This window comes from Miscanthus floridulus, chromosome 8 (genome assembly GCF_019320115.1).
Source record: "Miscanthus floridulus cultivar M001 chromosome 8, ASM1932011v1, whole genome shotgun sequence".
Classification (NCBI taxonomy): domain Eukaryota; kingdom Viridiplantae; phylum Streptophyta; class Magnoliopsida; order Poales; family Poaceae; genus Miscanthus; species Miscanthus floridulus.
Genome location: NC_089587.1, coordinates 41,456,954 through 41,482,748, shown reverse-complemented (window position 1 = coordinate 41,482,748; position 25,795 = coordinate 41,456,954). Strand labels below are relative to the sequence as shown.

Below are 25,795 nucleotides of genomic sequence, written 5' to 3'. Positions count from 1 at the left end.
TCGAGTGCCCACTTCATGGTTCTTCCCGTGGCGTCCTGGCTCTGGACGACCTTGCCAAGGGGGAACGACATCACGACCGTCATGGGGTGTGACTCAAAGTAGTGGCATAGCTTCATCTTTGTGATGAGGATGGTGTATAGGAGCTTTTGGATTTGGGAGTAGCGGGTCTTGGAGTCGGATAGTACCTCGCTAATGAAGTACATAGGGCATTGTACCTTGAGGGCGTGCCCCTCTTCCTCCCACTCTACTACCAGGGCGGCGCTGACCACTTGCATGGTGGCTGCTATGTATAGCAGGAGGGATTCTCCGTTACTTGGAGGAACTAGGATCGGGGGCCTTGTCAGAAGTAGTTTGACCATGTTAAGTGCCTCCTGGGCCTCAGATGTCTAGTCGAAGTGGTTGGCTTTCTTCAAGAGTCAATAAAGGGGGAGACCTCGTTTGTCGAGGCACGAGATGAATCGGCTGAGGGCGGTGAGGCACCCTATGATTCGCTGAACCCCCTTTATATTCTGAATCGGGCCCATCCTTGTGATGGCTGAAACCTTCTCCGGGTTGGCTTCAATGCCACGCTCGGAGACGATGAAGCCAAGCAGCATGCCCCTCGAGACCCCAAAAACACACTTCTCGAGATTGAGTTTGATGTCATTCACCTAGAGTTTCACAAAGGTTTGCTCAAGATTGGCAACGAGGTGGTTAGCTCGTTTGGACTTAACTACGATGTCATCAACGTAGGCCTCAACGGTCCACCCAATGAGGTCCCCGAAGCATCTGAGCATACAGCGCTGGTACGTAGCCCTAGCGTTCTTTAGTCCGAACGACATTGAAATGTAGTAGAACGATCCAAAGGGGGTGATGAAAGACGTCGCGAGCTGGTCAGACTCTTTCATCACGATTTGATGGTAGCTGGACTACGCATCAAGGAAGCAGAGGGTTTCACACCCCAAGGTAGAGTCAACTATTTGGTCTATGCACGGCAAAGGAAACGGATCCTTTGGGCATGCTTTGTTGAGACCCATATAGTCAACACACATCCTCCATTTTCCGCTCTTCTTTCATACAAGAACGGGATTAGCTAACCACTCTAGGTGGTATACTTCCCTGATGAATCCGTCCGCCGATAGTTTTGCTATCTCTTCACCGATGGCCCTATGCTTCTCCTCATCGAAGCGATGCAGGCACTGCTTCACCGGCTTGGAGCCTGGATGGATCTTCAAGGTATGCTCAGCGACCTCCCTCGGAATGCCTAGCATATCCGAGGGTTTCCACACAAAGATGTCTATATTGCTGCGGAGGAAGTCGATGAGCGCGCTTTCCTATTCGGAGGAAAGTGTGGTACCAATGCATACCATTTTACCCTCAGAGCTGCTAGGATCTATGAGGACCTCCTTGAAGCCCTCTACCAATTCAAATGACCCGGTCGACTTCTTGGCGTCGGGCGCTTCTTCGGCTACCTCCTCCCTGAGGGCGGCGAGTTCCCCAGAGGCAACAATTGCTGTGGCGTGGCCGCAGCACTCGACCTCACACTCGTAGGCACACTGGAAGGAGGTGCCAACAGTGATGACCCCGTGGGGGCCCAGCATCTTTAGCTTGAGGTATGTGTAGTTGGGGACGACCATGAACTTCGCGTAGCATGGACGTCCTAGGATGGCGTGGAAGGTTTCGGGGAACCCAACCACCTCGAAGGTGAGGGTCTCAGTCATGTAATTGAACTGATCCCCAAAGGTAATGGGCAGATCGATCTGCCCGAGTGGCATGGCCTGTTTCCTAGGCACAATGCTGTGGAAAGGCGCTCGGGTTGGGCGGAGGCGCGTCCGGTCGACGCCCATCTCATTAAGCGTCTTGGCGTACATGATGTTGAGGCCACTACCTCCATCCATCAGTACTTTGGTGAGTCATTTTGGGTCGATGATTGGGTCGACCACAAGTGGATATCTCCCCAGGTGCGGAGCGGTATCCGGATGGTCAGTCCGATCAAAGGTTATGGCCGACTTCGACCACCGGAGGAAGGGAGGTGTCGCCGGTTGGGCCATGTAGACTTCGCGACTCGCGACCTTCTGACAGTGTTTGGACTCATAGGCTGCTGATCCTCCGAAGATCATAAGGCATCCATCCGGTGTTGGAAAGCCATTGTCCTTCTCCTCGGTGTCATCCGCAGTGGGGGGAGGGTCTTTCCCCTGCTCCCCTTTGCTAGAGCCTCTGGACAAGAACCGTCGCATGAGGCCACAGTCCTTGAGCAGATGCTTAACAGGAAAGGATTGGTTTGGGCATGGCCCCTTGAGTAATTTTTTGAAGTGGTTTGGAGTGCCCTTCGCAGGCTTCCAACCACCCTTGCTGTCAGCAGCAGCCATGAGCGAGTCCTCGCACCGTTGCTTCTTATTCTTCCTTTTGGCGAAACGATTGGAGGTGCCTTCGCCGGCACCCTCGTCCCGCCTTGCCTTGCCCTCGAGGCGATCGAAGATCGCTCCGACCGCCTCTTCTCTTGAGGCATGGCTAGTGGCGATGTCCAGGAGTTCCTTGGTGGTTCACGGGCCCTTGCATCCTAGCTTATGAACCAAAGACCCGCAGGTCATCCCGGACAGAAAGGCTCCTATTACGTCGGCATTGGCGACGTTAGGGAGCTCGTTACACTATCGGGAGAAGCGCCAGATGTACCCACAAAGGGTCTCACCGGCCTTCTGATGGCAGTTCTTGAGGTCCCATGGGTTCCCAGGGCGCTTGTATGTGCCCTAGAAGTTTCCCACAAAGATCTCCTTCAAATCCGCCCAACTCTGGATTGCGTTGGATGGTAAGTGCTCCAACCATGCTCGTGCCGAATCGGCCAAGAACAGTGGAAGGTTGTGGATAATGAAGTCATCGTTATCCGCACCACCGGCCTAATAGGCAAGCCGATAGTCTTCGAGCCAAAGTCTGGGGTTGATCTCCCTAGAGTATTTAGGGATATTGGTAGGTGGTCAATACCTTAGCGGGAAAGCAGCGTTGAGGATGTGTCAGTCAAAGGCCAGAGGGCCTAGCAGGCCAGGGCTTGGGTTCTAGTCCTCATCACTGTCGTAGCATCCGCCGTGGTGGGCTCCTTCCCTTGGGTCACTGTAGGTACGTCTACAGGCGTCGAGGGTGCTATGTGCGTCGCGGTTACGGCCGAGAGGCTGATGTATCTAGGCCGCAACGTGCTGCCTGCCACCTTGTGGTGCTTGGTGGACTGATGGTTCCCTGGTGACATGCACCGAGGGCATGCGCTAGCTAGTGTCGAGCTCACATCGCTGAGACAATGAGCTCTCTGCCTGCTGCGCCGTCGCACGCTCGAGCAGCGTGCGAATTTCACGGTGGGTCCGATGATCCTCGGGCGTTGTGGCCTCCGGAAGGCCATGGAGCAAGGCTATTGCTGTGGCGATGTTCTAGCTTGCCTGAGCGAAGTGAGGAAGGGTTTCATCATCGGCGATGATCCTTCGGTTTACGTCACGGGCCACGACGCGTGTGCGCCCACCGTCTCCACGGCATTCGATCTCCCGATCGACCTCCACGTATTCCCACACAAGCTATTGTTCGGCTTCATTGATCTCCCGCTTTTGGGCTCTCAGCTGCTCCACCCCTACGCGAGGTCGGGCCACTGTCTCCCCTTCGGTTTTGCCACTGAGGTTGTCTGCTGGTGTAGCCTCATCCATGGAGACACTTTCGACGTGTCCCTCAGCGGTACTTGCCATGAAACATTCCTAGGAGGGGTGATGGCTCCCCCTGCTGGAGTCAGAGCCAGAGTCTGACCCCGGTCCCTTTGTGAGGAGGTCATGGAGGGATTCTGTGACGCTTTCGACCATCCCCACGAACTCATTGTTCGTGGGGGACGGGATCGTGCACTGTGCCACAAGGTGGCTAACGGTCGCCGTGGTGTTGCGGAGACCAAATGGAAGCGCCATCGGGGCCCTCCATGTGGAGTGTTTTGGAGAGAGGGTGAGGTGGCACGGGTCCTCCCTGGATGGCTAGGGTCCAAGGGAGACACCGGGCCAACGCTCAAGCCTCCCATAGTTGAAGCCGATTGAGGGGAGAGATTAGATGGCGGCGTGGGCCAACGCCAACTCTCCTCCCACCATGACGATGAAGCCCAGGTCACTAAAACACACGTGTGTGCCAAGGACCCAGCTGATTGCGTGGCAAGCCATCCGAGGCCTGATTTGGAACGCGCAAAGGCCCCTATCTGGCGCGCCAACTGTTGGTGTTTTGAACAAACACCAACTAGTAAATTTATATTTGTTCCGCGTTAGGCTCGGATGGTGTACTAAAGGATACAAGGTTTATACTGGTTCAGGCAGAACATCCCTATGTCTAGTTTGCTGCTGCTCGTGTTATTAGTACCGAAAAAGGTTCGTAGTAGGGGGTACAAACGGTCGAGAGAGGGACTGGTCCTAAGTCTCTGATGGAAAGGTCGAAAGGATGCCAAGAGCTCGGTTGCTGCTTGACGATATGTTGTGTGTGGAATTGATCCGTCCCTCTAGTGGGGTGCCCTGCCCTCCCTTTTATAGACCAAGGGGGAGCAGGGATTACAGATGGGAGAAAGAGGAAAAAAACTAGAGGTTGATAAGGTCCTTCGAAGGAGCTGGGTCTTTCTTTTCCCTTGAGCCTGCCCTGCTGATATGGCAGACTATGCCAAGGATGGCATGTTCGCTGATCCTCATAGGGCCGGGCTCTGGCCTCGTTTCAGCAAGTGGTCATGTCCCATCCTCCCCCGGCAGATGGTGCGGTGTGTCAGGGCGCCGAGCCATGACTCTACGGGGAGTAGATGGGCAAATAACTATACGCCTGTTATTGTAGATGATGTGAATTCTTCCTTGGATTGTAGTGGTTGTCGTATGCTTGTGTCAGGATCCACGCCCGAGGGCTGATGGCGGCGCCTAAAACACTGTAGGACAAAAGTTGGCGCCTACAACACTATTCGGGCTCTGCCATGCCTAGGAGGGCTTAAAGCGCTCATCCCGTCGTATCCCGGCGGTACCTTCTCGTAGGTGCGCAGAGCATGGTCCTCGATACTACGGTTGACCTGAGTAACCTGTCTTACCTCATGCTCGTCATCATGAAGGAGCAGGGTGCAGCCGTTGGGTGAGGCGGAGCCTGCCCTCAGCCGTCGGGCAAGGCGGAGCCCGCCCTCAGACGTCGGGTGGGGCGGAGCCAGTCCTCAGACGTCGGGCAAGGCGGAGCCAGCCCTCAGCCGTCGGGCGAGGTGGAGCCAACCCTCAGCCGTTGGGCGAGGCGAAGTCTAGCCCTCAGGAGTCGGGCGAGGCGGAACCAATCTTTCGTTGTTCAGGCAAGAAGCGTAGTAGCGCTCTTGTCTGACCGGAAGCGTCAACGTTCGATGGTTATTAGTTCCAACTCATTAGGTACCCCAGTATTAGGTCTCTGACAATTAGGCTATGTACCTTTATCCTAAGTAATTTTGTTTTGTACAATTCAAAACAAATATTATATAAAATACAACTAATGTCATGTTAGCCGTTAGTACATGAACCCTTACGAAAGACTTATATATTAGGAGATATTAAATACAAATTATTAGTCAGAACAGTCTTAATGCAAATACACATGTTAGATTGTTGAAGAAAGAGTAATATGGTATTCATTAGGTTTCTCCTATTTCAAAATTATAAGATTACTTTAGGTTATCTAGAGAAGTTGGATGTCAAAAATGACATTTGTACAATAGTGGAGCTATTCCTACATACTAGCTGTAGGAAATTGTGAGCATCTCTATGCGCTAGCTATAACAAAATGTATCTAGGCCAGATCGCTTATAGGCAGTTTAGGGGAAGATTGACCTGCTCTTTGCCTTTGGGTCCAAAACAGCACGAAGGCCATATATAGATATATAATTTACATTCAAAAGTCCAAGGTTCGTATATAAAATTTAAATAAACTACAAAATATAATTATATATTCTTTAAGGGTCACTTTGGAACATAGAAATTGTATAGAAATTTCACAAGAATCGATTTATTTTTCACTGAAAAAACATAGAAAATATTTATAAAAAAATCCTTCGTTCCAAATGGGATAATGGATAAATTTGTGTATTGAACAAAATAATGGAATACAACTACTAGGGAAAATTATTGCTAGTTTTTGCTTTTTAATTGCTACTCCCTTACTCCTGTAAGAGCATCCCAGCGGCATGATGAGCAAATCGTCAGCTGAGCTGGAGGCTTAAAACAATAAACAAAAGGAAAAAAAAACTGAGAGCATAAGTACCCAACCATCAGAGCTTAGAGAGGATGCTTCCTTGGTCTACGTGCGAGACTAGCGAGTGTCTCGGCGCTAGTGTTTTACTCTCTCCCCTCTGTGACCAATAGGAGCTCACCTCAGCTGACGATTTCACCACTGTTGGGGACGCCCTAATATAAGAAATCCAAGCGAGTTTCACACAAAATAAGGAGTCTGGTAAAAGATCACCTTACCTCTGACTAATTAGGATGGAGAGAATAGTTTAATTCTTATTTTTTTAATTAATGCTGGTTGTTTTGGGTCTCTCTAAGTTTAAAAGGGATATCAATATTTCCTAAAAAAAGATAGAGGAGAGAGAGGGTTGAGAATCCAGAATACTTTATATTTTGATATGAATTTGAACTATGGTTCCTTATATTGTCTGATAAATGACAGATGAAAGGGGTTTAATGATAAAAGAACACAATAAGTTTTAATATATGGCGAGGAAGAGGATCTCACCGAGGATGAGGGGCTTGCCATGGAGGGGGCGGGGACAAGGGGCTCACTGAAGAGGAGAACCTCGATGAGAAGGGATGGGCTTGGTGTTGGTGCTGGCGCGACGAGAAAGGACATCGACGGTGATAGGTAGGCTCGGCCTCGGTGGTAATGCAGCAGAAGAGAGCAGGGCAATGGCACAGGAGAGTCATGGCAAAAAAAAGATACGTTGGAGGTGGTTGTGAAAGGTCCTTGTGTGGTTTTGGTAATTGAGTGACAACCCTAGGTGGACTAATTGTGTTTATGTGAGATACACAGGTGATTAGTCCATAAGTACATGTGTGTGAGCAACATATGACGTGAAGGTGAAAATGGTTTGGAGATGTTGCAAAGCTCACACATGTGATGATGAAGGAGTTTATTGCACATGAGACATGACATTGAGCCATGTGATCAAGATGGAGAAGATCAAGACAAGACTTGACTTGATGGACCGGTTGCAAGCGTGAAGGGCAAGTCGTAGGCTTTGCAGCGATGGACCGCGTGGCGGTGAAGCTTGAGCAAGACTTGGCGCCAATGGACGAAGGCAACGGTGAAAAGCAAGTGAAGTCAAGATCGATGAACCAATATGATAATATGATAATATAAAGTGGATCATATCATTGTTGATCATGTTGGTGCATGTGTTGCATCGACATTGGAGGAGATGGAATGAAATGCACAAGGCAAAGGTATAACCTAGGGCATTTTATTTCACCGGTCATAGGTGTGTAGAGAAATTGATGACCAGGTTTAGGATAGATGGTCGTACTATCAAGAGGGACAAACTTATTTGCATATCGGTCATCTAGTGTCACTCGAGTGATCTAACTTTGCATCATCGCTAGGATCGAGTGGCGTGGCAAGTTGAGTGACTAATGTTTTGGAAAATGTTTGTGAAATGCTAACACACATACACATAGTGGTGTACACTTGGTGGTGTTGGCACATTTATGAAGGAGATGAAGTTGGAGTTGGTGTGGATCAACTCAGCGATGGAACAGAGGTGAGAAATGTTCAAAACTCCACCAGCGAAGTGTTTGCCCGTAGAGTGCGAACAGTCCGACGGTGCTAGCCTCGGTAGGACCGACGCATCCGGTCAGTGGTAGCGTGAGCACGTGGTCTCGGTCTCGTGACTGGACGCTGGCACGAAGAGTGACCGGACGCTCAAGGTCTGCGTCCGGTCGGTGCTGACGTATGATGACGTAGGTGGCGCTGGAGTTAGGCACGTGGGCACAGAACTGATCGGACGCTGGTCTGCGTCCGGTCATGGTGGACCGGACGCGTCCGTTCGCAAAACAGAGGCTTAGGGAGCTCTCTGGAAACGACCAGACTCAGGCGCAGCAGCGTCCGGTCATTCACTATGCAGCGTTCGGTCGCAACTTAACCGTTGAGATCGGGCGGCTCTGGTTGAACGCAGAGCAACACGTGGACGACGTAGAGCGACCGGATGCTGGTAGGGTGCATCCGGTCGATCTGACCGGAGCGTCTGGTCGTCCTGAAATTTGCCCAGTGAAGGGGTAACGGCTAGTTTAGCCCATGGGGCTATAAATAGAAGGTGGTCTCGGCCATGGCTGGAGCTAAGCACCTCGGGGGACTTTGTGTCCATGCTTGAGAGTGCTTGAGAGCCCTCCATCTCACATATGCTTGATAGTGATCATCCGATTGTGTGTGAGAGAGTGATTCTAGTGCGATCGCATCGTGAGGTTGCATCGAGTGGCACTAGGTGATCGAGTTGTAAGCCGGTGGTGCTTGTTACTCTTGGAGGTTGCCACCTCCTAGACGGCTTGGTGGTGGTCTCCGTCGAAGCCCGCAAGAAGCTTGTGCGGTGCTCCAGAGAAGAGCTTTATGAGGAGCATTGTGCTCGCCCCGCGAGAGCCACGAAGAGCAACTCTAGTTGAGCGTGTCATTGAGCTACCCTCACTTTTGGGGTAGGTTCTTGTGGTGTCCGACGTGCGGGCTTGGCGGGTGATGCCAATTAGCCGCCGAACCACCAAGTGAGCGGTCGACACAACGGAGACGTAGCGTGTTGGCAAGCACGTGAACCTCGAGAGAAAATCACCGTGTCAACCTTGTTCTTCCCATTGGTTTGCAATCTCCTTACACAAGCTTGTGATTACTTATATATATATTGTGCTTGTGCAGTTGCTCTTGTAATTAGTTAGCTTGTGTAGCTCACTAATTACCCTCTTACTTGTGTAGCATAGAAGTAGCTCCCTTGCGTGGCTAATTTAGTTTGTGTAACCTTGTTAGTCACTTTGCTTAGTTTGTGTAGCTAAGTATTTGCGCTCTCTAATTTAGCATTGGTTGCCCTGTTATTGAGCATTGCTAGTGAGCTTAGTTGACTTTGTGCTTTTTCTTACTAGCATGTGTAGGAGCTCCCTTATTGCTTGAAATACTAGTGGCATAGGTTTGTGTGACTTTGCTCCTAGAATTGGTTAGGTGAGCTCTAGTTAGCCCGGCACCTTTGTTGCTTAATTAGGATCTTTGCAAGGTGCTAGAGAACACAGATAGAGGGGTGTAGTCTTGGCTAGACTGATAGTTTTAATTCCGCACTTATTTCGGTTAGCCGACGCGATTAAGTTTTAGAAATAACTATTCACCCCTCCTCTAGTCGCCATCTCGACCCTTCAGGTTGGCGTGCCAAAAAAATTTCTCGAGAAGAAGCAGAGAGCTTCCTACGCACCCATGGGAAAGGAGAAATATTTAGGGGCCCCTATAAAGTAGGGAGTCAAGTTAGGCCCTATTGAATTAAGTTTTTTCTTTAGTACCAAAAAATAAAGTGGGGCCTCTGTGTTAATTCGACATGCTCACCAATCCACTAATTTTAGATTTAGCTATAAGGATTTACTATTTTAAATATTAGTTAAAAACATTTATATCAATATCCATATATCTAATATTAAAGAGTACAAATTTCTCTCTCAATTTTTCGCCCTTCACTCTCTCTTGAGTTAGTCTATCCCTACACTCCCTCGTGTATAAGAGTCATATTCAGTTTTATTAAGAATGATAGTACATGATGAATTAGAGATAATTAAATAACTATAATTAGTTTACTTTCTCTAAACAAGCTCTGAGTTAGAACATATATCCAGTCATGATATAAAGTCTAATTTCAAGATGTACAAACCGTGTGTTAGAGCATTTCCACTAGATTGAGAATAACTGGTCTCTATTCCCTGTAACAAGGAATAAAGGGGATTGAAGGCAAAAATCAAGCTCCAGCGTATCCCCTTTCCAATCTCCTTTCTTTATTTTTTTCACAATCGAGAAAACCACCCCACCAATCTCTCAAACAAAGGAGATAAAGCACACATCTCTCAAACAAAGGAGATAAAAAGCACACATTTTTTAATCCCCTTTCTCCTTCACTGACCTCTAGGACCCATAGGCTCAGATTGTGGCCATGTTCGCTTGAACTTATCAGCACTACTACTTTCAATCATGGAACATTGTTTTTCTTTCATAACAAATTAGGATTAGCCTAATTTGAGCGAGCCAAACAGAGCCTGCGTCATTGTGTCGTGCCTACGTTGAGCCCCGACCACCATCTTGCCACTGCGTTGTGCCCTCACACCGGCCATGCCACCGACACCACTACACGCGACTGCCCTCTGCTTTGCCACATCCGGCACAGGCTCCTCCGAGCCCGTGGTGTGAGACGAGTGAAAGGAGAACGAGGAAGGGATTTACGCACCACTGCAGATGGGTTCATATAGAAAGGGGGTGATGTTTTCTCAATCTACTAGAGCACAAGTCTCCTGCTAGTTTTCTCAAACTCCTATACTAGCTAGATTTTAAGAGGAAAGGGGATAGGGATCCGGTGGAAATGCTCTTAGAACATTGGCAGTCATAAGTCACTCATTGAGGAGAGAGAGCACAACATATGGACAGTAGAGATTCACCCGAAAATCAATTCGTCCTTCTCCGTAGCCGTGGCTCCCCAATCGATTCATGTTGCGCTTGTGAGGGCAACGTCAGTGGGGCCCAGCACTTGCAGGTCTAGCCAACGGTGAGGAAGGTGACAGAGCGGGTCCACACATCCTTTTCATCTATCCCAAAATAAGTGCACATCTTGCCCTTCAAAAACTTAATAATTCTTTTGACCAAATATATAAAATAAATTACTAATACTTATGATATCAAATAAGTATTATTAGGTTAATCATATCATATATTTTATAATAAATTTATTTATATAGATATATAAATGTTAATACTATTTTTTATAAATTTAGTTAAATTTGAGATTGATGGACTTCTCGAAGTGTGAGACGTGACTTATTTTTGGGACTAAGGGAGTAGTAAGTAAGACACCCGAGCGAGTTCAATACCACGAGCGGCGGGCATGAGCCACGGTCAAGCAGTGCTGCTCGGCACGGCCATGCGGCTCTCCTGCCGGCAGCGAGCACGAGGCGGCGAGTAGGTCGCGTCGCTTTGCAGGACCATGCCGCCTGTTGGCCGATGGCGAGTCCAGAGTTCCAGGTCATGGTGTGTGTCACGGGCAGGCGGCGAGATCCCAGCCAAGCGCTCTCCTCTAAAATTATATTTTAGACGGAGTTTAAATTCAGGGACTAAAGTTTAGGGATATCACATCGAATGTTATATGTGGATGTTATATGGAAGTGTTCGTATAGTAATAATAAAATAAATTACACAAGTCATCAGTAACGCGGGAGATGAATTTATTAAATCTAATTAATCTATCATTAGCACATATTTACTGTAGCACAACATTGTCAAATCATGAACTAATTAGGCTTAAAAATCGTTTCGTAAATTAGTCGCAATTTATGCAATTAATTATTTTTAATTTATATTTAATACTTCATACATATGTCTAAACTTTCAATATGATAGAGACTAAATTTTAGAGGAACTAAGCAGCCGGGCACTAGATTCGTCATCTCTATCAACCTAAGCTCGGACCCTGTATTGTTTTCTTTTACCGATGCTCTTAATATAATAACATATATTCGCTACGTCCTAAAATAAATATACATCTCATTTTACAATAAATCAATTTTTTTAAAATTTAACTAAATATATATAAAAGTATAGTAATATTTACGATGTATACAATGAATATTATTAGATTACACATAAAATATATTTTTATAATAAATTTATTTAGAGATACAAATAGATATTATTTTTTATATTTTTAAGTTAAACTTAAAAGTATTGAGCAGCGACGTGACTGTAGGACCGTGAATAGAAAACTGGCTGTCCGGCGGAACAGAGATAAAGGAACAGGATGGGCTGCGTGCCACTGGCTTGTTCAGATCGACGCACGCACCACTCCCAAGCCCCAAAACATTCGCATCTCCTGGCATGGCGCCGCCGCTCGCCGCCGCCCTCCGCCCTCGGGCAATTTAATTTATTGCCACTCTTACGGTTGTCACTCCTCCAGTTGTCAGCGTTAAAAGTGCTCCTACGTATTTGCCACTGCATGCAATTCGCCTCCTACGGATTTGCCATTTTCGCCGACGTGTCGTGCCAGATGGACTCACCAGCGCGGAAGGCAGCCTGGGAGGCCTGTTTGGGCCTGACAAATGACCTTCCTGCTGCTGGACCTCATCAAGGTCCGCATGCAGCTGCAGGGTGAAGCCGCCGCGGCGCCGCAGCCAGCGCTACGCCCGGCGCTCGCCTTCCACGCCGGTGGCCACGCCGTCGCGCTCCCGCACCACGACATCCCGGCGGCGCCGAGGAAGCCGGGGCCGCTGGCCGTGGGCGCGCAGATCCTGCGGTCCGAGGGCGCGGCGGGGCTCTTCTCTGGTGTCTCCGCCACCATGCTGCGCCAGACGCTCTACTCCACCATGCGGATGGGGCTGTACGACATCCTCAAGACAAAGTGGACCCCGCAGGACAACAACGGCGTCCTCCCGCTGCACCGCAAGATCGCGGCGGGGCTCGTGGCGGCGGGCGTCGGCGCGGCCGTGGGCAACCCGGCCGACGTGGCCATGGTGCGGATGCAGGCGGACGGGCGCCTCCCCCTGGCGGAGCGCCGGAACTACACCGGCGTCGGCGACGCCATCGGCCGGATGGCACGTGACGAGGGCGTCCGCAGCCTGTGGCGCGGGTCGTCGCTCACGGTGAACCGCGCCATGATCGTCACCGCGTCGCAGCTCGCCACGTACGACCAGGCCAAGGAGGCCATCCTGGCGCGCCGGGGCCCTGGCGCCGACGGGCTCGCCACGCACGTTGCCGCCAGCTTCACCGCGGGCATCGTGGCGGCGGCCGCGTCCAACCCGGTGGATGTCGTCAAGACGAGGATGATGAACATGAAGGTGGCGCCCGGCTCGCCCCCGCCGTACGCCGGCGCCGTCGACTACGCCCTCAAGACGGTAAGGTCGGAAGGGCCCATGGCGCTGTACAAGGGGTTCATCCCCACCGTGATGCGCCAGGGGCCATTCACCGTCGTGCTCTTCGTCACGCTCGAGCAGGTGCGCAAGGTCTTCAAGGGCGTCGAGTTCTGAGACGATCGGTGCCGACGACGAAGATGATGACGACAACCGCCGCGACGGCGTGGCCACCGGCGTGGAAGGCGAGCGCCGGGCGTAGCGCTGGCTGCGGCGCTGCGGCGGCTTCACCCTGCAGCTGCATGCGGACCTTGATGAGGTCCAGCGGGTGCGTGGAGCAGCCGGCCACGATGGAGGCGATGCCGCCCTCGACGAATCCCTTGACACCCATTGCTTGCTTGCTTGTCGCTTCGGTTTCCTCCCTCTTTTTGTCAGGAGGAGTCAGGGAGAGACGACGGATCGGAGAGCAAAGAAAGAAGAGGAAGGAAGGCCAAAATCTAAAAACGGAAGCTCAAAGCTTAGCTCGAGCAAAACCGAAACGAAAACCAAGGGGGGAAGAGGAAGAAAAAGGTTGCCTGGCCCATAAAAGAACGTGAGGTGGAGGAGGGGCAGTATGGTCATTTGCCACACCCAAATAGGGTTCTCAGGCTGCCTTCCACGCTGGCGAGTCCATCTGGCACGACACGTCGGCGAAAATGGCAAATTCGTAGGAGGCGAATTGCATGCAGTGACAAATATGTAGGAGTACTTTTAACGCTGGCAACTGAAGGAGTGGCAACCGTAAGAGTGGCAATAAATTAAATTGCCCTCCGCCCTCACCTCTCCCGCCTCGGCCAAACCCTCTCGTCCCGTCTCCTTCGCCTCTTCACCTCCCGCTGTCCCTCCGACCAGAGCGACTTCGAACCAGACCCCGACCACCCCATCCCCTCCGCCCCTGACAATGACGACGGTGAGCTCGCCTCCTTCCTCCACCGCCTCTCCAGCGCGGCCTCCAGCACCTCAACCCGGAAGGAGGCCATCTCCCTCCTCCTTTCCTTATCCACGGGCCCATCGCCGGCCTCCCCCGTTCTCCTAGTCCGCGCGCTCTGGGAGCTGCGCCGCGACCCGGACGCTGCCGCGCTAGCTCTTCGGTACGGAGACGAGTGCAGCGCCGTGGATGGGGCCGATGGGGCGGGTCTACCGCCGCCGGCCGACGCGTGGCACCTGGCCGTGTGGGCCGCGGGTAAGGCGCGGCGGTTCGACCTCGCGTGGGCGGTCGTGCGACGGATGCGGAACCGCGGTGTGCTCACTCGCCGCGCCATGGTTATCCTGATGGAGAGGTGCGATCTCGTGCAGGAATTCTGTCATCCTTTTTATTGCAGAAAAGAAAGTATAAACTCGAATGTTGTGAGCTAAGTACTAGTTTCCTCTTATTTATGTGTTATTATGAGTTATGACCGGTGATTCAGTTCTCTAAACATGCTTTCAGTTGAGACGTGCAGTGATTCTAAAAAATCGTGAACACATTATTTTTTTAGAAGCACCAGCAGAAATTTATGCTCTGGGGTTAATATTAATCTTCGGTGGGCACACTGTTCCAACGAAATATTTTTGTTATTTACTTAATTTACTGATGCGGTTGCATTGTTTTCACTGTTATAAATTGAAGTTGAATTGTTGAGGTACAGGCATTCGTTGTAAAACTTCAAAAATGTGATCGATGTGCTCCTAGAAGATAACAAAACATGCAGCTTTTATGGGTCCTGTTCTCAGGATGTTGACTCTGTGCAGATTATAGTATAATCAGTTAGGAAGGATAGTATAACTTTCTGGGTCAATTATTGGGGTTTACCTTAGCATCCTACTTTATTGAGCATTGTGTTGCTCGTCTTTAGCACTCATAATTCTGTAATTGAACTTCCAATGTACTTTTGAACTTTTGCGAGATCTTTTTTCTGTCATGGTCTTTTCATTGTATGGATATGAAATTTCAGGTATGCAGCTGCCAATGAAGTAAATAAAGCAGTCAAAACACTTGATGTCATGGAGAAGTTTAAAGTCGAATCAGATCAAAGTGTATTCTACTCCCTTCTTCGTGCTCTTTGCAAAGGCAAAAACATAGAGGATGCTGAGGACTTGCTTCTTCTGAGAGAAATTCTTCCCACTTACTGCAGAAGGTTTCAACATAATTCTAGATGGTTGGTGTAATGTAACCACTGATGTGGCTGAAGCAAAGACAGTTTGGAGAGAAATGTCAAATCACTGCATTACTCCTGATGGCATGTCGTATACTCTTATGATCAGTTGTTTCTCAAAAGTTGGAAACCTTTTTGATACTCTAAGGGTTTATGATGAGATGAAAAAGAGGGGCTGGATTCCTGGTATTGGTGTTTACAATTCACTTGTCTATGTTCTGACAAGAGAAAATTGTGTGAAGGATGCACACAATATATTCAGCAAACTTACAGATGAAGGCCTCCAGCCGGATGTTGAAACATATAACAATATGATAGTTCCACTCTGTGAAAGTTGTAAGCTTGATGAAGCGCGAATGGTGATGCAAACCATGGTACTTAAGGGCATCATTCCTACCATTTCGACTTACCATGCATTTTTGAAGCAAGAAGGCATTGAGGAATCACTGAAGCTCTTGCAGAAAATGAAGGAGGATGGTTGTGGCCCTAAGAGTGATACATTTCTGATGCTTATTGATAAATTTTTCTTGCTAAACGAGTCTGGGAATGCTCTAAGAGTGTGGAATGAAATGAGAAAATATGAGATCAGCCCTGTCCGTTCACACTATATGACAGTGGTCGAAGGTTTAGTAAAACACGGATGTATACCAAGAGCTTTAGAGTACTACGACGAAATGAAGGAAAAAGGTTTTGCCTCTGATACACAACTTGATAAAGAATTTAAAACATTTTTGTTGAACAACAGAGACCACTGGAGAGGAGCAGGCAAATACAATATCATCCCCCAGCGTGGTAAACATTTTACAAAGCGGTCAAGAACGCAATAACAAATGTGGTTGCTTCTAGTGCCTTTTTGATATAAGGGACTTTTTCAACAAAGTTGAATATGGACCACAATGTGGGGTACAGTACATTAAGTTAACCTGTTTGTGAACCCTGACCAGCGGCAAAAAAAGAAAACTTGTGTGAATCTAATTGTAAAAAACATAATAAACGTGGCAGTTGCCTGTGTTTTCTGAAATGGTTACCTTTGAACTCAGTTGTTTGATACAATGGTCATGGGTCATTTGAGTCTATGTTCATTGGTAAAAATGTGTTAATCTTGAATGTCCTCCCACGACCAGTTATTTTGTATCTTGCCTACCTGCAGTTGCAGTCGGTAAATTTGTCTAACAATTGGGATCTGCGGAAGAGTTTTGAGGGAAAGCTTGGTTGTTTGGCTTACTACAAGCATTTGTATTGTTTCAAGCTGTCATTAGAATGGTGAACATTCAGATTTATTTATTTTTTTAGAAACTTGCTCTCACTTACATGAACAACATTGCTACCAATTCTCTAAAAACAGCTGTATTAGGGTGAGTGCAAGGTCAAACACTAATAACGGGCCACCTTTCCTTTTACAAGTAATCAAAGCCGAGTAATTAACAATATTAATGGGTATGAGCATGACTGACTGATTACTCAGGATACTCAGGCCAGTTTGCTTATAAGGAGGTATCTGGGTGGATATATGTTGCCTAAATATTTTAGTCTGTAGAGTGCCAACTCTGTTAATTTTTGAACCAGAGCCCTGTGTTGGTGGCAGCTGTATGCTCTTTGTGACAGTCTCTGTTGTTCTTGTGCTATTTTGATCCCGAGATCCCATTTCACTTATATTCATTTGAGTACTGAATTGAAGGAACAAATAGCTGTGCTATGTTCTAATTTGGTGCATTCTATCTTCTGTTCGTATCTAAACTTATACGGGCATTCAAGGGTTTTAGCCTGTTTCAAAATAATTTGTTATGGCTGGCATTTGCAGACCTCTGGGCGAAGTGCTCAAGCATGCGTTTTGAATTTATTTTATTTAACATAGCTGGAAGAACAGGAAAAAAATTATGGCCGGGATCTTGCAGTTGTAAATTAGCCAAACTATATCATGTGCATGAATATCCGATGACATCCTGAGCTACTACTGTAGTATCACCGGAGATGCACCATAAAGCATTATGTCAGCACTAAGTCTTATTAGAACCATGATTGCTACCTAGTCTCTATCTGAAGATTTCTGAACTAAAACGTGGATATCTGGTCATCAGGCTTTATTGAATATGTCTTGAATTTGCAATTTTGCTTGCTATAGAAATACTGTCACAAAGTAAGTCTTCCCGAGCAATTGGTCAAATTCCAAATGTGAGTTTCCATATTCTATTTGAAAGTTTCTGAGACTGAATTGAAGCGTCGTTCTTAGAGCAACTCCAAAAGACTCTATATCATTTCTAATTGTTAGAAATAAAGATTTTGGTGAAAGAACACCCTCCAGCATTTTTAATTGGTTATCCAAATATAGTCATCCTCTATTCTGGATTTCTCGCTATCCAACGATGGATAGCGAGAATGGTTTATAGAGTGCAGACAAGATATATAAAAGCTGTTGGAGAGTGAAAAGATACAGAGAATGATTTTTGTATAAATGGCTCTCTAAATGATAATTCAGATAGCGAGTTTTAGAAAGATGCTCTTATGGCAGCATTTGGCAAATGGTAGTCGAAAAAAACAAAAGGATTTGGCAAATTGACTAAAGAGGCCTGCCACGAGAGAGGCCCATCCATCAATAGCCTGCCGTCGAGTCCAACCCTGACCTAATCCAATCATCAGGCAGGCAATCACGAATCTTTATATTTTAATTAATTATTAAATTTGTTTATATCGCAAAAAAAAAATCCCAGCAAAAAATGCATTGCGGCTGCTCCTTTCTATAATCCTCAGGTGCGCCTGACCGTTGGACCCCGTTCTTCTTCATCTGAAAACCTTTGTATAATCCTCAGGTGCCTGACCGTTGGACCCCCGTTCTTCTTCTTCTAAAAAGACGACAAAGGCAACGGTAAAGTCCAAAACAGAAGAAGGTCCGCACACAGCACACAGCACACAGCACACAGCACACAGCACACAGCACACAGCACACAGCACAGTGATAATGGCGTCCCCACCTCCCGAGGACCCGAACGTTCGACCCCAACGGCTACTTTGACACACCCCTCGTCGCCACTGCCTACATAAACGCACCCCGTCGCCACGATTCGCACAGCACTCTGCCTGCCTGCCTGACTGACTCACGAGCTCCATCACACTCGTCCGTGACATCTCCAGCGCGCGTCTGGTCTTGTGTCGTCTGCCTGCTGTGCTCAGTCAAGCTCGTCTTACTCCAATGGCATCGAGGGTGCTGCTCCTCTGCGTTTCGGTGGTCCTCGCTGCGGCGGCTGCTGCCGAGGCCAGGGACTTCGTTGTCGGCGGCGCCAACGACGCGTGGAAGGCGCCGGCGCAGCCCGACGCCCTCGCCAAGTGGGCCTCCGCCAACCGCTTCCAAGTCGGCGACAAACTCGGTAAGAGATCCCTCGCCGCCCTCGCTACATCTTCGTCGTTGTTTCCAGTTCAGCGATCTGATTGAAGGATCGAAGACATTTTGCTGCACAAGCGAAAGATTCTTCATTTCTACCCTGTGGCTTCAACTCATCTGCTTCCCATGCGTGCAGTGTTCAAGTTCGACGGTGCGGCGGACTCGGTGCTGGAGGTGACCCGGGACGACTACAACCGCTGCAGCACGGCGTCCCCGCTCGCCGTCCACAAGGCCACCGCCGGCGCCGCCACCGTGCCGCTGCCCCGCTCCGGCCCGTACTACTTCGTCGGCGGCGCCCCAGGGAGCTGCCAGAAGGGCGAGCGCCTCCTCCTCGTCGTCATGTCCGAGAAGCACGGCCGCGGCCGCCTGCGGGGCCTCGCTCCGGCGCCGGTCCCGGCTGCTGAGTCGCCGTTTGCCGCCAGTTTCGTCGGGGGCCCTGCCGCGGCGCCGGCGCCGGCCACCGGGGCCGCGTGGAGGACGGCGGCTGCCGGGAACACCGGCGCTCTGCTTGTCGGCGCCGTCGCGCTTCTTGGGGCTCTGTTGGTCGAGTGCTAGTCAAATGTAGCAGCGTTTTTCGGAGATTCTTTGATTCGTCCCGCTTGCTGTTAAGCTCAAAGAGAGAGAGAAGCAATCTGCTGCTGCTTCTGTCTGTAGAAGACGATATGATAGTTCCTGTCAGAGATGATAAATCATAAAAGGATAATTCATCGATCATGATGCGGTTTTACATCAACATTCCATTCTCGTGTCTTGTGTCAATATAAACGCCTTCGAAATCTCGTCTTCCTCTCCCGCCGATCCAGCGATCCTGCAATGTTTGCTAATACGTTCCAGACAAACAACGGCGAATAAATAGACTGTAGATGTTATCGAAATCCTAGCAATATGAAATTAGTAATTTCCTCGCCAACCGACAACCGCCAAGCCGAGGCTCAACACCAAGCTCAACGTTCTTTAGAAGACCGCCTGTTGTTCAGTTCTTTTATCAGATCAGACCAAGCTTGTGCTGTGCATCTAGCCATCTATTTTTTTATTTTTTTTGACAAAACATCTATGCTGTTTTAACGTGCCTGAAACTGTGAAACAGGATCAGCAACCACAGTCCGCAGTGCAATCTTCAACTCTGCTTCTGCTTTAACAATATACGACCCATGCCAAACGGCCTACTATATGTTGTTAGAAAAATGCTAGATGTTGAAGAAAAATGCTAATGTTGTTAGAAATTTGGTGGGGGCAGCTAACAATGTGATATTCAATTAACTTACCTAGATTTAATACCGATTTTATATTTTAGTACCCTGCAATAGGCTCTCAGCTGATGATCCTTCGGTAAATTACTACTTTCTTCCAGGCTCATCGAACTTATGCTCACCTTGATTTCACTGCATAGTTTCAGTGCACTGTTTTCTTTCTGCTTTTGTACCTCCATTATTTTTTATTTCTTTTGTTTTGTCTGCTACTTTGGCTCCCTGTATACTTTCACCTTTATTCCTTGTTAATACAGTGATGATGCGTAGTTTTCCAACCTGTTCGAGAAAAGGAGGTATGTTTGTGCTGTGTAAAGACCATACTAGCATGATGTTTGGTTCAGTGGTTTATTGGCGTGATCGGATAACACAGTGAATCAATCTCGTTAGTTTTTGTTTGTTGATATGTGATGTAATCTCGTGCCGGGCAACGGATCCGAGCCTTTTCAGAAATCTGATTGCTCTCGATCGTGGTGGCACGTAGCCGCTCAACCAAACAGAACAAGTAACGGATCCCTTCCTGTTACTGCGCATAACTTTCTTTGCCTTACCCTTGCTCCTCTTGAAACCAAACAACACCTAGATTGTAACGGGTGCTAAGCATCTACAGCAAGTAGAAAAATGAACAGCTGCTTTTTGTAGTTGATGAAGCTGACCATGGTTTGCGAAGTGATGTTGATGTATAATTAAGTAAACATTTATTTAGCAATTTAAGAACACATGTTGTTTCTCTAATTGGCTCACTAGATACAATACCCGGTGAATCCCAAAAACTAAAAGTAAGTAGCATGCACCAGCTTCTTAGCTTTGATTTATTTATAAAATGACATAATTTGTAAATATGAATCCTTCAGTAATGGATAAACTTCTACTCTCAGTTTTGGAGTTCATGTTCATACGTGGACTATGGCATTTTCTCCACTTCCATGTCCCTCAAAAACTTTGCGAATGCCGCTTCAGAAGACCCGCCTTCGTGGATGGCCTCACTAGCCTTCTCCTTGACGACGGCGAGCCTCTCCCTCAGCATCTTCCCTTGGTCGGTGTCCATCACAAGCCTCACCTTGGCTTCCACCTCCTCTGCCTTGACGAACTCCTCGTATCCCTCCATCTCGACCGCGATCTTCATCTCCTCCACCATGAACACCTTATTCATGCGCTGCTCGGCGTACAGCGGCCAGCAGATCATCGGCAATCCGGACATGATAGCCTCTAGCGTGGAGTTCCACCCGCAGTGCGTCACGAACGCGGCGACCGCCTCGTGCTGCACCACCTCTGACTGTGGCGCCCAGTTCTTCACCACCATGCCCCTGTTCCTCGTCCTCTCCAAGAACCCCGCTGGAAGCAGCCGCTCCAAGTCCGGCTCGGGGAACTGGCTCTGTTCCTCCGGTGGGCTCCTCACTGCCCATAGGAACCGGTGGCCGGAGCTCTCTAGACCGCGGGCTATCTCCAGCAGCTGTGCCGCCGCGAAGGCGCCCTTGCTACCGAAGCAGAGGAACACGACGCTCTGCCTGGGCTGCGCGTCCAGCCACGCCAGGCACTCATGCCTCTCGCCGCCCCTCTCTGCAGTCTTGTGGCCGTCGTTGACCAGTGGCCCGATGCAGTAGACTCTCGGCGTTGGCCGGCCGGGCACGCAGACGCCGTCGTCAAGCGCTCTCAGGGCCCAGGGCTGCAGCCAATCGAAGCTGTTGACCAGCACGCCCCTCCCCTCCGCCATGCGCTTGAACTGGTAGAGCCGGACCTTGGTCGCGTCGCTCTCCTTGTCGTGGATCATCGGCAACATGTCCACGGCACGGATGGGCGGCATGCCCGAGAAGCAGCGCACGAGCCTAGTCTTGCCCATCTCCCTGAACGACGGCACGGTGGGGTAGTAGTAGGGAAGGTTGAGGAACACGGCGAGGTTGCTGGCCGCGGAGGGGAAGAAGAAGTAGGCGGGGACGGCGAGCTCTGCCGCGACGTCGAGCGCGTCGACGCAGAACATGTCGAGCAGCAGCGCGTCGGCGGCAGGCGTCGAGCGGAGCAGGTCCCGGAGTGCTGGGTTGGCGAGCCGGAGCGTGTCGAGGTTGCGCTTCACCGGGTGCGCCCCGAGGTCGGTGCTGGCCGGGACCGGCAGTAAGCGGAACGCGATGGCCGGGTTGGCGGCCGCGAGGCGGGCGACCGCGGCGGCAGACACGGCGTCGGTATCTGGAGCGTCGACGACGGCGATGATCACGCCGAGGCCGTGGCGCAGGAGGGTCTTGGCAAGCTCCACCATGGGGTTGAGGTGGCCCACGCCCAGCCATGGGTACAGCACGAGCGTCTTCTTCCCCATGGCTCGTGATCGCTCCTGGTGTTCGAGCCTTCGGAGCTGCAACTTGACGAGTCAATACTTGTTAGAGGAGGCGGCTAGCTTTTGGATCCATGATAGTAGTTGTTGGCTAGCACTTTGCATCCACGAAAAGAAGGAAAAAGAAATCGAGCCTTGGGAGAGAAGTTCACCCTGGAATTGAGTACCCCATGCTAGTCAATCTTTCGGCTCTTATTCTACCCTCCGATTGTTTGTTTTTTGTTTTGTTTTTTTTATAGACCACTCCGATTGGTTCTTAATCCTTTTTCATGGTGGAATGGTTGCAGTGGCGAAGATACGCTTTGTGTTTTCCTCTTTACTCGTCCTCGTCCTCGTCTCCTCGATGGACGGTGCTTGGTTGGAGCCAGTAAACTTTAGTAGCTAGCCACTTTTAATAACTTCAGAGTTAGGACTAAAGCCTTTTTAGTAGTTTTTAATCATAATGTTTAGTTAAAAAGTTACTAAAGTGACTAAAAGCTACTAAATTTAGTAGCTGCTAGGCGAACCAGGCCCTGAGTCATGGCAGGCGGTCAGTAAACGGCATTTCTTGCCTGCGTCATGGCTGACGTTATTCACAGGTCATCACTTCTGTCGCTGATTGGTCAGAGACCAACGCTATGAGCGTGATTGGTTGCTGAGGGGTAGGCGAGTCGGGCTAATGGGAGGCAGGATGGAGTGTGCACTTCTGTTTGTTTGGTTGCAAGATACAGGGTGAGAGCCGGTTTGTTTGGTTTGCTGAATCTATATGAGTTTGATGCATTAGCTCAAGTTTGGTTTGTTGGCGTGGGTGGAGTTGCTGCTACCTCCTGCACTAATTGGTGAGGTTACCTCGTGAGTGGGAGACAGCAGAGAAGAGAGGGAAGCAGCCCGGAAGAGGCGACAACGATGGTAATGCCCACACGCACGGTAACCTTATCCTCGCGCCTCATCTGGCAGGATGGCGTCGTCTCCCGCGTGGGCCACGCGCCGTACCATGCCATCCCGGCTCACATGCGCTGCGAGCCTAAGGGCCTCCGATGCACGGTCCGATGTATTGATTTCGTTCGGCACAGAAAACCAAACAAACCATCCCTACACAGCGTCGAGCAGGATGATGCAGCGGATCGCGAGAGGAGGCCAACCAATCACGCCCTATATGATGACCCATTAGTGCACCTAGGATCGGATGCCATACGGAGGATAGGAACAAGAGAATGTTCCTAGGTTCCAAAAAAGAGTAATTTTAGATTTTAGAAAAGTTATTATTTTTTAAGTTTTCACAAGAAATGTTAACAAGGGTAGTTTGGAGGTTGAAGACAAGGATAGTTTGGACATTTCTCACATCCTCTCTCTCCGCGAATATGAGAAATAAATAAAATATTAGCTACGGTGTGTTACGGCAAAGAAACCTAAATTTGTAATGGTACTGGACAAATACCACTCGTTGCGGTGTCGGTCAGAATATTCTATAATCAATCTAACTATACCTATTTTGTATCATAAATGTTTATAATCTTTTTGCATAGATTTGGATTTAAAAATGTTTCTCATCGAAAAGTGAGAACTATATTGTTTTTAGGACGAGAGAATAGATGCCATTCATCCGAAGAAATGGCTATATTCTTTTTAGGACGAAGAGATTAGATGTCATTCATCCGGTCGCGCGTGCTAAGAGAGAACATTTTTAGTCATCGTTTACCCGGTTATTGGTGTGTTGGGTCGATGAGGACGTCGAGCCCTTTGAGGGGTTGTATGTGACATCCGGGCCGGTTTGGCCATATTGTGGAGGGTTTAGTCATATCTTGATTGTTAAAGATGAGTTAGACAACAATAAGGCTACTAGAGTTTATCCCACCATCCCCGGACTAACCCTTTCATACGAAACGAGAACAAAAGCTTAAGTGGAATGGTGGTAGCTAGGTGTGGTTCACTCAGCATGTGTAAGTTAACTGAATCTATGAAAAATATAATCTGAGAAGCTTTATTGTAGGTAGTTCTTATGTTCAAGTAGATTATTTTTGCAATTGCACAGAATTAGTGCGTAGTAGCACTAGCACTTCATCTGTCGTAGATTATTTTTGCAATTACACAGAATTAGTGCGTAGTAGCATTTCATCTGATTCGTATTTTTATTCTCAAAGAAACATGGTTAAGATTATTGAGACATATGATTTTGAATGTATCTCAATCAACAGCCAAAGTCTAGCAAGGGTTGTATAAAAAGATTAGGAGGCAGAGAAAGATCAGGTGCTAATGCACAAAGTTAAAAACCCTCCGTCAAGTTAAATGTCCCTAAACCAAAAACTTTATGTCGAAACTGGTGTGACTGTTCCTAAAATATCTCACAACTTTATGCTAGCTTACGCGTCAAATGGCATTTTATACTAGCAAACATACTCAAAGTAGCCGTTAGATATTTAGATGACCTCTAAATGAATACTGGTAGAAAGCAAGCAACAATCTAAATCCATGAATGGATGGAATACCAATAAAACAATAACGTGTCCTTAATTACTCTCCTACTAGCGCAGGGGTGCGCCATCGCGCGCATATGCGAGTACACGAGAGGGACAATAGCTTGTAAAACGAGGGAACAGGTTCATCAATAACGTAATATACAAAGGGGCAATAGCATGTAAAAGGTACTAAAGAGGCTGGTGTGCCTGTCCCCAGGAACCGTTGCTAATAGCAAGTTTTGCAGCCGTTCCGAAGCAGGGCTGTCCGTGTCACAAAATGATGAAGCCGTTACGTTGTTTTGTACCTATAGCATTATAAAGGTGGTTAGTACATATGGAGCATAGAATGAAGGTGCTAAATTTGTGAGGACAGTAGGACATCTGAAGCTTCATAAATAGGGTTTCATATATGTAAGAATTGTTGAAACAACTATCTAGGTGTGCAGTGCCATACATGACGACGACTTTCTATTTACGTGCTGCATCATGTATGTCACCCTTTCTAATGAAACTATGAAGTAGCAGGGAGGTTACTGGAAAATCCATCTGATAGACATAAGACATCTAGCGATCGCAAGGTCAACTCTTTGCGTTGGACTACCTGTCTTGAGTTCATGCTTTAAAAAATGTAGGGACTTAAATTAGGTTAAGAAACGTATTTTACAAATTTTAAGCACTAAATTATTTCTAATACGTGGAGACGACTGTACTAAAGTTGAGCCATGTAAAGGCGCGATAATGTTGAGTTATATTGCTACGTACTTTACAAATTTTGAGCATTGAATTATTTCTAATGCATGGAGAGGACTGTATTAAAGTTGAGCTATGTAAAGTCGCAACAATGTTGAGTCCTCTTGTCAAAACCAATGATGCAAATGTTCAAATGGAACATGGAGGTATATGTAAACTGAGACACTCCATGGGATTGAGCGAAGAAAAACCTGTAGAATTAGACAACTAACCTTTATACGATCGAATAAACCCGGACAATTGACTGGTACACTGTGTGGCAAATAGGTTGGCAGTAGCAGCGGTAGACAACATGGTTTTGGCATAGCTGGAATTGGAACCATATGTAACAACCTGCAGGAACTGAAAGCAAATGGGAAGGCTATCTATTATGAGCAGAGGATTCATAAATTGTTCTAAATCAATCAACCGTAGCACATGCGATGGACATAGGCCATGGGTAGGCCTATGGGTGTCATAATAAACTGG

General features: G+C 48.3%; 4 protein-coding genes across 4 annotated transcripts; 3 read left to right on the top strand and 1 right to left on the bottom strand.

Annotated features, from left to right (window-relative positions):
• The first annotated feature begins 12,296 nt into the window (after window positions 1-12,296).
• On the top strand, window positions 12,297-13,236 carry LOC136471746 (mitochondrial uncoupling protein 5-like). Its single transcript, XM_066469501.1, has one exon. The coding sequence runs from the start codon at window positions 12,312-12,314 to the stop codon at window positions 13,197-13,199; it is 888 nt and encodes a 295-aa protein (XP_066325598.1). The 5' UTR covers window positions 12,297-12,311; the 3' UTR covers window positions 13,200-13,236.
• A 587-nt stretch (window positions 13,237-13,823) lies between these two features.
• On the top strand, window positions 13,824-16,206 carry LOC136468931 (pentatricopeptide repeat-containing protein At1g80880, mitochondrial-like; the record flags this gene model as incomplete). Its single annotated transcript, XM_066467326.1, is given in 3 exon segments — window positions 13,824-14,341; window positions 14,996-15,151; window positions 15,153-16,206. Coding segments are annotated over 3 exon segments (1,545 nt in total), but the record flags the coding sequence as incomplete, so codon positions are not given.
• Window positions 16,207-18,261: 2,055 nt separating this feature from the next.
• Window positions 18,262-19,286, top strand: LOC136471745 (early nodulin-like protein 14). The gene is made up of 2 exons (XM_066469500.1): window positions 18,262-18,558; window positions 18,709-19,286. The coding sequence occupies exons 1-2, from the start codon at window positions 18,384-18,386 to the stop codon at window positions 19,125-19,127; spliced, it is 594 nt and encodes a 197-aa protein (XP_066325597.1). The 5' UTR covers window positions 18,262-18,383; the 3' UTR covers window positions 19,128-19,286.
• A 1,221-nt stretch (window positions 19,287-20,507) lies between these two features.
• LOC136471744 (anthocyanidin 5,3-O-glucosyltransferase-like) lies at window positions 20,508-22,428 on the bottom strand. The gene is made up of 2 exons (XM_066469499.1): window positions 22,295-22,428; window positions 20,508-22,163 (listed from the first exon to the last, which is right to left on the bottom strand). Exon 2 carries the CDS (start codon window positions 22,125-22,127, stop codon window positions 20,724-20,726), a length of 1,404 nt encoding a protein of 467 aa, XP_066325596.1. The 5' UTR covers window positions 22,128-22,163; window positions 22,295-22,428; the 3' UTR covers window positions 20,508-20,723.
• Window positions 22,429-25,795: the final 3,367 nt, after the last annotated feature.